General features: G+C 43.2%; 1 protein-coding gene across 2 annotated transcripts in view; it reads right to left on the reverse strand.

Annotated features, from left to right (window-relative positions):
* FTCDNL1 (formiminotransferase cyclodeaminase N-terminal like) overlaps nucleotides 1-12,336 on the reverse strand; it is a 64,334-nt gene that overhangs the window by 31,226 nt on the left and 20,772 nt on the right. The window contains exons 3-4 of one of the 2 annotated variants that reach the window (XM_089672905.1): nucleotides 10,370-10,396; nucleotides 6,732-6,827 (exon numbers count right to left, since the gene is read on the reverse strand). In XM_089672905.1, coding sequence (XP_089529031.1) covers nucleotides 6,732-6,827; nucleotides 10,370-10,396 — 123 coding nt within the window. The remainder of the gene's footprint in view (nucleotides 1-6,731; nucleotides 6,828-10,369; nucleotides 10,397-12,336) is intronic. The other variant, XM_089672914.1, reaches the window with a different exon arrangement.

The following is a 12,336-nucleotide window of genomic DNA, read 5'->3' on the forward strand; positions in this document are numbered from 1 at the left end:
ACCTGAACTATTCTGCTTTATCACTTTGTAGCAAAAGCACATATTTTATGTTTAGTTTTCAGGTTTACTGAAAGACTATGGGATTATGGGAAATAATGCAGAGGTAGTGACAATTCAACAGGTTTTTGAAATTAATAAAAAAATCACCTGCAGATTATTTGCAGGCGCATGTGTTTTCCTGCAACCATGAAAAAAAAGACAAAGACTGGGGAGGGGTAGATGACAAGATGTGACCCTGCTTAACCCCTGTTATACCTCTGAAAAGCGATCCACAGTGGATTGCTTTTCTGAGTTATTTGACAAGCAGCTGGGAGGCGATTTGAAAAGCCCACCCCCCCACAAAGCAACCACATAGATCATGGATGCAAGGCAGTTGCAGTGGGGTCTTAGCCACATGAATAGGTCATGTTGAGCAGCGTTATTGGCTGGGGGCATGTGACATGGGGTAACATTATTGGTGTGGCCACAACAAGTGTTCAACCCCATCCAGCCACCACTGTAGCTTAAGGAGAGTTATAAAATAATGGCTCAACCAACCGCCCATTTTTACCACCATATTTGGCCACCCATGTGAATGAGTCTTATCTTTAACTGCTGGTTGACAGGTTTGCGGTTCTTTCTTTTTTTTTTTATTATCTATTTCTCATGTTTTTTAAAATAATATTCAGTTTAATACTTGTCATATGATATATATATATATATATATATATATATATGTAAACACTTTCCACCGAAATGCTAAGAAAATACATGTACAAATTCATGTGTCCAAGCAAAGCATTAAACATTTTATGTGCTTTTCATTTCCCCAGCAAATGAAGTAATTTAATTAACAGCGTTTTCTTAATTCCCTTGGGATCTGTTTTTCACTTACTCAGCTAAAATAATGTTCACAAATGATGTTCCCGGATCTCGAAACAACAGAAAGAATATTTATTAAATCATGGGATGTCATACAGCACTTTATGGCCTATTCATTACATCCTGTGACTTCTTGCTCAGCACAACTCAATGCACAATGGCCCCAGGGATTGGGGATGTGTAGCAGCACACATGCCAAGTCATTTTCCTTAACAAAATAATAGAATTAAACAAAAGGGGATGGCTTATATTGGAGACATGCCGAATGCTCAACACATAGCAGTTATTTTTTATTTTTTTAATGGCCACACCCGTATTCCACCACTGTAGGTAGTCTCTTAGTCTCTGATCAGGTTTCTCCTGTATGTGGACTGTATGTATAGTTTACACCAGTGTTTCTCAACCTTTTTTCAGTCAAGTCACCCTTTAAAATTATGGATAGTCTTGAGGCACCCCATTCCCCAAATGTAAAAAACTATTCTAAATAGTTTTACACAATGCACCAACATCCACACACATAGGACACCCAACATTAGAAGTGATTTATTCTTCCAAAGCAAATACACTTTTGCACACTGGTACTAACTAGTATTCCAATGTGTCTCTTCTCCCTCAGTTTTTCTCCATCACTGAGCTAATGTGAATCCAACACTGACAGAGAGGGAAGGGTCAAGCAGAGATGCTGAGCAGGCAACCGACATCCTCCTTATCAACTGATGATGTCATTGGTTGCCAGGATGCAGTCGGCTAGAAGGTTGTAATGGTGCACAATGAAAACCTGTGGCTTTGTGTAACTTAAAGGCAGGCTTGTTCCACCTGCTGGCTTTTATACAGGTTTTGGGCAATTCTTAGACATTTTGCCAAGGCACCCCTGAAAAAACCTCAAGGCACCCAAAGGTGGCTGGGCACCCTAGTTGAAAATTTTACATTACAGTGTTTAACTTTAGGGAGATGAATTTAAAAGAAACATGCAGCACTTGGGTAAGCTCACTATAAATTGAAAAGTAGTTACAGTATGCATACTGAATCCTCATGGCTATCACATAAGTAATGTCTACAATGACCCATTGTTCATATGTTAAAATGTTAGTCTGCCAAAAACTGATATTCTACATTTAGTGGATGTCGGGAGTAAAGCCACCAGTTTTGTAGAACTCTAGGTGATTCTGCTGGTGATCCCAATTTAGGGAATCAATTATATATATGGCCAAAGTATGTGGGCACTCATTCATATTTATTTATTACAGGTACCTATATAGTGCAGCTTTTTACATATATTGTACATTCACATCAGTCTCTAACCCTCAAGCAGTGTACAACCTAAGGTTCCTAACTCACATTCATACATACACATACTAGGGCCAATTTAGACGGGAGACAATTACCTACCAGCATGTCTTTGGAGTGTCGGAGGAAACCGGAGTACTCGGAGAAAACCCATGCAAGCACAGGGAGAACATGCAAATTCCAGGCAGGTGGTAATTAGACTATAGTGTGGGTAAGTGTAATTTCAGTGCCAGCATGAATGTGTTGCTGATTTTAAAACCAGACCCATAAAGACATGGTTTATTGAATTTGGGGTGGAGGAACTCGAGTGGCCTACACAAAGCCCTGACCTCAACACTACAGAACACCTTTCATATTAAAACCAAGTACAAAACATAGATTTTTGTTCAACATTGGTATCTGACCTCAGAAATGCCCCTTTGCTTGAATGGGCACAATTTCTCAAAGACACAATCTAACATCATGTGAAAAGCTTCCAATAATAGTGGAGAATGGTATAGCTGGAAGGGGGACGACCTCCTTAATAATGCCTAAGCTTTTGGAATAGGATGTCCAGCTAGCTCATATTGCTGTGATGGTCAGGTGTCCACAAATATTTGGCCATAAAATAGAGATCTCTGTAGTGCCGTGTAGTACTGGGGCAGGGGGGAAGACCTGAGTTCTACAAGATGCAATTCCTGATTAAAGTAGTTCTAAACCCAATTAATAAACCTTTTATGAGATTTCAATAATTGAAAGTATTTGTTTAGATACTTCCTATTATAGGGTGACAGCTGTCTCCCAGTTGTTATTCTGTCTCATGTGCCCCTAGTGGAGACTACAGGTAGCCATGCTGACACAAATTGCACAGCCAGTGCCCACCAATGTCACTATCAGGAAGCTGTTGTGAAGCAATAATATACAGCTGCTGCTGTAGTGTATGCATGCAGACAGGAAATGGCTGAAAATGTTGCAGGAGGCCAGCAGCAAATATATACAAAAATTAAATAAAAAGGTGCAAACATGTTTAAGATCACTTAGATCAGAATCAACTAGAGTTATACAAAACTAGTGGCTTTACTCCCCACATCCACTAAATGTGGAATATCAGTTTTGGGAAGACTAACATTTTAGGAGAACAATTATCTTTTTGCATATTTACATTGGTCCATCTTTAACCAATGTAAATATGCGTATCCCATACCTGAGGATCTGCTGGTGAAGTTGACCATCACTGCAGTAGTTGGTGCTAGTACCATGATAGAAATGGTCTAGCTTCCCCACTGTACACTAACCATAGGAGGTTGCATGCTCAGCAAAGTCACCATTCACAGAATGCTTTGTATTTTTTTCAATTAATACAAGGCATTCTCTGATTGTATTAGGTAGAGAGGTGGGGCAGTGACATCATGATCTCTACCTCATCCAATCAGAGAATTGAAAAAAAGGTGTTCTGTAAATGGCTGAAGTGCCTGCACAGAACCCAGAAAATCACTGCTATCATTATGGTAGTGCTGACTGCCACAATGATTGTCAGCATCCCCATCTACATATAGTCATTGGGGCTAAAACTGATTAGAACAGGTAGAAACAGCAAAAGCAGTACAGAGATTTCAAGAGGAACTGATGCTGTAAAGATAATAATTTTACACAACACTAAAAACAACTTTAATGAAAACAAAATTAACATCTTGGATAATGGTCAGAGTGATGAAACGCAGTGCCCAACCCCTGCTTTTCTCACCAACTTATGACAAAGAAATGGACAACCTCACGCTGTGCTGTCACTTACCTAACAATCCCACTCTCAGCTGCACCCTACACAAAAATTTTCCATCTCATGGGAATCACAATCTAGGTGCCAACAGCCTGAGAGCGATTGGCACTGGGTTAATTAAGCAATTAACCTTTTAAACTCCAAACTGCCACCTTATAGCTTTGGGCCTATCAATCCTTCACAATATTAGCAAGAACAAGTATGAAAAAATAAATGTCTGCAACACAGTCACCACAGACAGGTATATTCAGAGATTTATAGATACATATACAGTATCATTCTTCAAGAGACAGGGATTCTTTAGTTTGCAGTAAAAGCCTTAGGGGCAATTTAAACACTTTTCAAAATAGAATTTAATAATGAAAAGGTCAAAATGGTGCAAATAAAATATTTACAGAAAAAAAGGTGTTACAAGAAATAAAGAAACAGAAAATTAAAATGGAGTTAAAAATGAAGAATAATTGCAGAGTCCAACTGATGAGGCAAAAATGGTACAGTGGCTCTCTCAAGTCTGGTTAAGTATTCCTTGGTTGATGTTAAACAAGAGCTGCCAGAGGTCCTGACATTTCCTTTTTTTGTGGTATCAAAAGAGGTGTTGACAGTGACCTTCTAACCAATTACCTGGTTTAAGGGGTGGTGGCTGGGAGGTCACCATGTTTATGACTGTATCATGGCCCTCCCTTACACACAGTTTTATACTAAAATTAATATCATCCAGGATGTACAGGTTGCATTCTGGAAACTGGTAGATTATTGTTCAGCATTATATTTCGTGTTCAGGGATACCAAACACAGAGTATTTCAGATGGGTCTGTAACCCAGGAGGTAGGAGACTGGTATCTCCCCTTTTGTATGTGCAAGCTTAGTCAAGTATGACCTTGATTTGTTCAGTATGATTTTACCCATTCAAATGTATACTTATTAATAAAGTGTCTTGGTCCTGCTGGATTTTTATCAATTGTGTGTGGGTTTTGTTAAGTTTTGAATTGGGCAGGGATCTCGGAGAGGTCGCCCCCATGCCTGGCTGCTTTCTGGGTAGACATTTTATGACACGCTATGTGTTCCTAGTGCTTAATTTTCCTATAAACCAAGTAAGACAGAACTGACGGATTTTGACATAGTTTTACAATAGGTCAGAGGGAAATGTTAATCTGTAAAGTTTTTATACTGTAGAAACTAACAGGCATCCTGCCAGGACTCAATTAGCTGTTTACAGCTCTGACCAAGGCCTATGTGCTGATTTCTGCTGTCCCTAAGTTGAGATAACAGGCTCTTTTAAAGTGTGTTAAATGTTAAGGCTATGTATAACATAGATTAGAGGAGGAGGGAGGGAGGGGGTAAGATCAATGGGCCCATGAAAGAAAATGGCTGCCACCTGAACAAGATAGATGTCCTCTACAGCTTTCATGTGCCTAATGCGCACAACCACTACAGTCAGGATGGCTGTTGCTCAGCACAGCCAAGGCCCATTGAGTACTGGACTCCCAAAAACAGTCCTAGTTTCACTGAAGGCATGTCACTGTGCTGAAGAGTTGTGCACTGCCCCAGACGGAGTTCCACTTTAGGCATCAGACTGTGGCAGCCTCAATACATCATAGGTGTCTCAGCTGTAAGAGATAACTTACCATAACCATGCATGATAAGTTTAACAAACCTATAGTCATACCTCTCAATAGTCTTAGATTGTGCCAGACTGTCCTGCATTTTGATCCTACTTCCGCTTTCCCATATACAGGAGCCCCACAAAATCTCTACCTCTATACAATGTGCCCACAGCTTATTTATATGAAAATTGCTGTGGGATCTGCATATGATAGAACATGTGTGTAAATGAGCTGACCATGGGTGGGTACTGGTGGGGAGGGAAGAGATCTGTATCATGGAGGGGTCTGTACTGAGAAGGGGTATGTGCTGTGAGGGTAGCCTGTACCGGCGTGTCTCTACTAAAAATGGGCTGGGGGGGGGGGTGTGGTTGTGCTAATGGAAATTTAGAGCTATGGTGGAAAATCTGTACTGGGCGGGGATTTGGGGCTGGGAGGAGAAGTCTGCACTGGAGGGCATGGATTGAGGAGGGATTTGTACTGGAAGGAGGGGTAGCTTTTGGTTGTACTCTGCACATTGGCCTGTGCATTAAGCACTTCTGACCCCTGCACTCTATTCGTTATACACTACTGAACTGCACCATAGAAACTGCTGGTGTTCATCACTCTATTCTCTGCAAGAGCTGCAAGGTTGCTGGACTTAAAATAAAAGTTGAGGTTAGCTACACAAATACATCATTTTACTAACGATCAATACCTTCTTGGACTATTTTTTACCTTTATATGATTCATCTTCCAGTGTCAGGTAGGATTCTTATCTTTTCCCTGGCCACACCCACTTTTCGCTGTGCTATGCTACATATGTCACATTCTGGCTCTTAAAACTTGTTCCCCTTTGTCAAATTCAAAAGTTGGGAGGTATAGCTATAGCATAAACCTCTGAAAGATTAAACATGTTATAATATTTTTTGCAGTAGCTAATGGCTCTCTTCTATAGACAAAAGTTTATACTTATCACTGCTCATGGTCCACATCTGTTCACAAGCCAAGATGGGAAGGAAAATCACAGTAGGTTACAAACAGTGCAGTGCTAGAAAAGACATTCTTCATTCTGCCCATCTAAGCTTTTCAAAAGAGTAGCTGTGTTATCTGCTGCTCACAGTAAAATTGTAAATATTCTGGAGTCAAATAAACTAAGTTGAAGGATAGGGATGAGATAGTGATGTAGTTATTATTTGTTCTTATTGAATAATTATATAATAAAATAAATTACGTGTCACACTCACCTATTTGTTCTCTGGTAGAAGCAATCGTGATCACTGACCTGTTGTAATCATAATTAGAGAACACATTCAGAACAGATGTATCTGGATGTTTCTGACCTGCCAAAAGAAAAGAAATTACTTTTTCTTAATATTGTGTGCTGTCTTTGGTCAGTGGATGATTTTGAAATATTGTTATATATTAAGAAAAAAAAACAGAATAGTGAAAAGTCGATTGCTGTGTAAAATCAGCCAAACTATGTACATGTGAAGATTTACAGTGGCCTATCTAATGTAAAAGAAGGGACTCCAAATCACTAGCCAACAGCAATTTTCCCAACACTGCAAATGCTCAAAACATACTGTAATCTATAGTAAACTCTAAAGGGCTTGTGCAGTTGTATTATGGTATGCAAAGCATTAAGGCAAGTCTGTCCAGAGAGAGATATGAAGCCTGCCACTATTGACCTCTTCATCGGTCTAGCTGCCATGTTGATGTTCTGTCTTCAATATTGAATATGAGTCACTAATCTGGAGCAGGTACAGAGATAAGGAATTCAGATTTTTCTTCAAATTTTCATTTGCTTGTTTCAGGTCTGTGGCTTAGAACAGTATTTCTCAACCTTTTTCCTGTCGGGGCGCCTCTTGAAAAGTATTTTCAGTCACAAGGCACCCCTGTTCAAGGCTTGGTTCACGTTGCTGTGTCGCGGAACGCACACGAAATCGCGCTCATTCCTGACATGCAGACAAATGCTCTGCTCTTTAGGGGTACCCCATACATAGGCAGACGTGGGGTGTTTTTGGTGTGGTGCAATTTTAAAACTAAGGTCAGGGACAACTTTCCCTGCATTTCTGCGGGTAAGGCAGCACATTGAAATGAATGGGCTGCCCTACACACAGCCACACAGACGTGAACCAAGGGTGAGATTGGAGAGAGGTAAAACCACACAATTGAGCTGCTTTTACTACCCCCAACTTCTCCCCCTTTAGCTGCAGAAACAACATGCTGTTGCCGCAGCTGGAAGTATACCTCCAGGTGAATGGAATTGAACTACAACCACCCCACAACTGTGTGCGCATTGCACACAGTTGTGGTGCGGTGATTGATGCTGCTTTTTACGGGGATACAAAAGGTAGCGAGGAGGCAACATATTGCCTCTTTACCACCTGTCAAATGCCTCTGAAAAGCGATCTGAGCATGGATTGCTTTTCAGAGGAGCAGCAGTCCTTGCTGCTTTTACAAACAAGTCCTAAAAAAGCAGTTCTGATAGGACAGTAATAGGGGGTCAAGATTAAAAGTAAAATACATATACGCATATAAAAACAAACACACAGATACAAACACACATACACACACGCGCGTATGTATACACACGTACGTACACACACACACACGTACGTACACACGCACACATAAACATGTACACACATACATGTACACATACACACACTCCTACCTCGCCTATACCACCTCCCTCCACGTCGCCAAGCAAGCCTATTTCATAACCCTTATCAACACCCTCTCCACCTGTCCTCACCGCCTCTTCTCCACTTTCAAATCCCTGCTCTCTCCCCACCTCCCCCCAGCACCTCACTCACCACCCACGAGATTGCCAATCACTTCCAAAACAAGATTGACGCAATCCGTAAGGACATTGTCAACTCACAATCCACCTCTCCACCCAACCTCCCGCCCTCCTTCAACCCCTCAACCATCCCCTCCCCCGACCTCATAGCCGCACTACCCCCCCTATACCTAATGCCCCGCACACCATCACCTCCCCAACACTCCGCTCCTTCAGCCCAACTACCCCTGAGGAGGTCTCTAAGGTCTTCACTGAAGCCCACCTCACCACCTGCCCCGTGGACCCTATCCCCTCACAGCTCCTCCAGTCACCCCCTCCATCATTCGCTCCCTCACCCACATCTTCAATCTCTCCTTCTCCACCGGCACCTTCCCCTCCCCTCTAAAGCATGCACACATCACCCCATACTCAAAAAACCCTCCCTTGACCCCACTAACCTTAACAACCTTAGACCCATCTCCCTGCTGCCCTTCACTTCCAAGCTCCTTAAGCGCCTGGCCTACAACCGCCTAAGCGCCCACCTCACTGATAACAACCTCCTTGATCCCCTACAGTCTGGCTTCCGTCCCCTGCACTCCACTGAAACCGCCCTACTTAAAATCACCAACGACCTGCTAACCGCCAAAGCCAATGGCCACTATTCTATCCTCCTGCTCCTCGACCTCTCCGCGGCCTTCGACACTGTTGACCACTCTCTCCTCCTTGCCAAACTGCACTCCCTTGGCATCAGGGATGCTGCTCTCTCCTGGTTCTCCTCCTACCTTTCCCAACACTCCTTCAGCATCACCTACAACACTGCCATCTCCCCCTCCCTCCCCCTCTCTGTCGGGGTCCCCCAAGGCTCTGTCCTCGGGCCCCTCCTCTTCTCCTTCTATAACTCCTCCCTTGGCAAACTTATTCACTCCCACAGCTTCAATTACCACCTCTATGCCGACAACACCCAAATTTACCTCTCCACCCCCCACCTCCCCCCCTCACTCTCTGCCCGCATCGCCCACCTCCTAAACGACATATCAGACTGGATGTCGCTCCATTTCCTCAAACTTAACCTATCCAAAACCGAGCTCCTGGTCTTCCCCCCACTCCGTGCCCCCCCCAATCCTCTCCATCACTACTAACAACGCCACCATCTCTCCCACCCCACACGCCAAAGTCCTGGGTGTCACCCTGGACTCCCACCTCTCCTTCCTACCCCACATCCAACTGCTATCTAGATCTTGCAGGCTCCACCTCTGCAATATCTCCAAGATACGCACATTCCTCACCCCAGACACCACCAAACAACTCGTACACTCCCTCATCATCTCACACCTGGACTATTGCAATTCCCTTCTCACTGGCCTACCCAAACGAACGCTATCCCCACTCCAGTCAATCCTAAACTCAGCGGCTAGACTCATCCACCTCACCAACCGCTCCACATCTGCCTCCCCCCTCTGCCAATCCCTTCATTGGCTCCCGATTGCCCAACGCATCAAATTCAAACTGCTAACTCTGACCTACAAAGCCATTCACAACGCTGCCCCAAACTGACCTGATACCCAAATACTACCCTACCCGTGCCCTCCACTCCTCACAGAACCTCCTACTCTCTAGCTCCCTGGTCTCCTCCTCCCACGCCCGATTGCAGGACTTCTCTAGGACTTCTCCCATCCTCTGGAACTCCCTACCCCAATCCCATCAGACTGTCACCTACCCTGCTCACCTTCAGGCGCACCCTGAAAACTCTCCTCTTTAGGGAAGCCTACCCCAACCTCACCTAACACCTGACCTCACCTAACTAACCTCCTCCACTCCTCCCACCATTCCATCCCCCACAGCCATTTCCTCCTGTACCACCTTCCCCTCCCTCCTAGATTGTAAGCTCGAAAGAACAGGGCCCTCGAACCCCTTGTGTATTGTATTGTTACTGTCTTGTCTCATGTTCTGTCCCCCTTGCTACTGTACAGCGCTGAGCATACCCTTTGGCGCTATATAAATACTGTATAATAATAATATATATAAACACACACATACAGTACATGTATACATACACACACAGGCACATGTATACAACATTATGAAAAGTTACAGTACCTTGGCTTCCATCACAGGTACTGCACTCTAGGGGGAAGCAGAGAGCACAGAAGACAGGGATGATTAGAAGAGCCAGGCATACAGTGGATATAAAAAGTCTACACACCCATTAAAATGACAGGTCTCTGTGATGTAAAAAAAAAAATGAGACAAAGATAAATCATTTCAAAACTTTTTCCACCTTTAATGTGACCTATAAACTGTAAAACGCAATTGAAAAACAAACTGAAATCTTTTGGGGGGGGGAGTAAATATAAAAAAACTAAAATTATGTGGTTGCATAAGTGTGCACACTCTCAAATAACTGGGGATGTAGCTGTGCTCAGAATTAAGCAATCACACTAAAAATCATGTTAAATAGGAGTCAGTACACACCTGCTATCATTTAAAGTGCCTCTGATTAACCCCAAATAAAGTTCAGCTGTTCTAGTAGGTCTTTCTTGACATATTCTTAGGCGCATCCTACAGCAAAAGCCATGGTCCGCAGAGAGCTTCCAAAGCATCAGAGGGATCTCACTGTTAAAAGGTATCAGTAAGGAGAAAAGTACAAAAGAATTTCCAAGGCATTAGATATACCATGGCACACTGTGAAAACAGTCATCATCAAGTGAAAAAATATGGTGCAACAGTAACATTACCAAGAACTGGATGTTCCTCCAAAATTGATGAAAAGACGAGAAGAAAACTGGTCTGAGAGGCTGCCAAGAGGCCTACAGCAACATTAAAGGAACTGCAGGAATATCTGGCAAGTACTGGATGTGTGGTACTGTATATGTGCCACCAATCTCTCGTATTCTTCATATGTCTGAGTTATGGGGTAGAGTGTCAAGACAGAAGCCTTTTATTATGAAGAAAAACATCCAAGCCCGGGTAAATTTTGCAAAAACAATCTGAAGTCTCCCAAAAGCAGGTGGGAAAATGTGCTATGGTCTGATGAAACCAAGGTTGAACCTTTTGGCCATAAATCCAAAAGATATGTTTGGCGCAAACATATCCATTCACCTGACAGATTTCAGTTTGTTATTCAACTGAGTTCTACAGTTTATAGGTTACATTAAAGGTGGAAAAAGTTCTGGAATGATTTTTGTCTCATTTTTTTACATCACAGAAACCTGACATTTTAACAGGGGTGTGTAGACTTTTTTTTATATCCATTGTATGTATATAGTCATTAAATATCTTTTTCTTTGTTGGTTTTTCTATGTTCCCACTAAGGTGCTTGCACAGTTTCAATATGGGCATCACTGCTGGTTGCTGGTTGGGAGACTTCCAAAACAAGGCCGCCAGCTCAGACACCCGACGAGTGGCGGTGATAGCAACCAAAAAGGCAACCTTCTGAGAAAGCGTGAGCAAGGGAAGATCCCCAATGTTCTCAAATGGTGGTTTCTGAAGGACCAAGAGAACTAGGTTTAGGTCTCATGGAGCCAATGGCTGGTGCACAGGGGGGGCAACATACCAAACCCCCTGAATAAAGGTACGAACCAAAGAGTGCGTAGCCAAGGGGCATTGGAAAGAGATCACCAGAGCAGATACTGGGCCCTTAAGAGTGCTCAAGGCTAGCTTCTGATCAACACCCCGTTGTAAAAAGGCCAGAATCCGAGAAATGGAAAAGGATGCCAACCCACCGACTCACAATACGAAATGAGGGTGCGATGATAGATCCTCCGGGAAGTAGAAGTCGGCAACCCCCTGTCCTTCAGCACCTGGCATTCAATAGCCAAGACATGGTAAAGCAGGGTGGAATATTGGCCCTTGAGACAGGAGATCCTCATACAATGAAGTTGCCAGGGGACATCTGTGACCAGCCTCTCCACGCTGGTGTACAAGGATCAATCCGGAGCTATTAAAATAAACAGAATCCCCTCGGCATCTATCCTGTGTAGTAGATGAGGGAGAAGCTTGGGAGGAGGAAAGGTAAAAATTGACACCATTAGACCCAGAACCCTCATGCAGAGACGTAGAGATGA

Source organism: Staurois parvus, unplaced genomic scaffold (genome assembly GCF_062004578.1).
Source record: "Staurois parvus isolate SC_StPar_1 unplaced genomic scaffold, SC_StPar_1.0 ptg000011l, whole genome shotgun sequence".
NCBI classification, from domain to species: Eukaryota; Metazoa; Chordata; class Amphibia; order Anura; family Ranidae; genus Staurois; species Staurois parvus.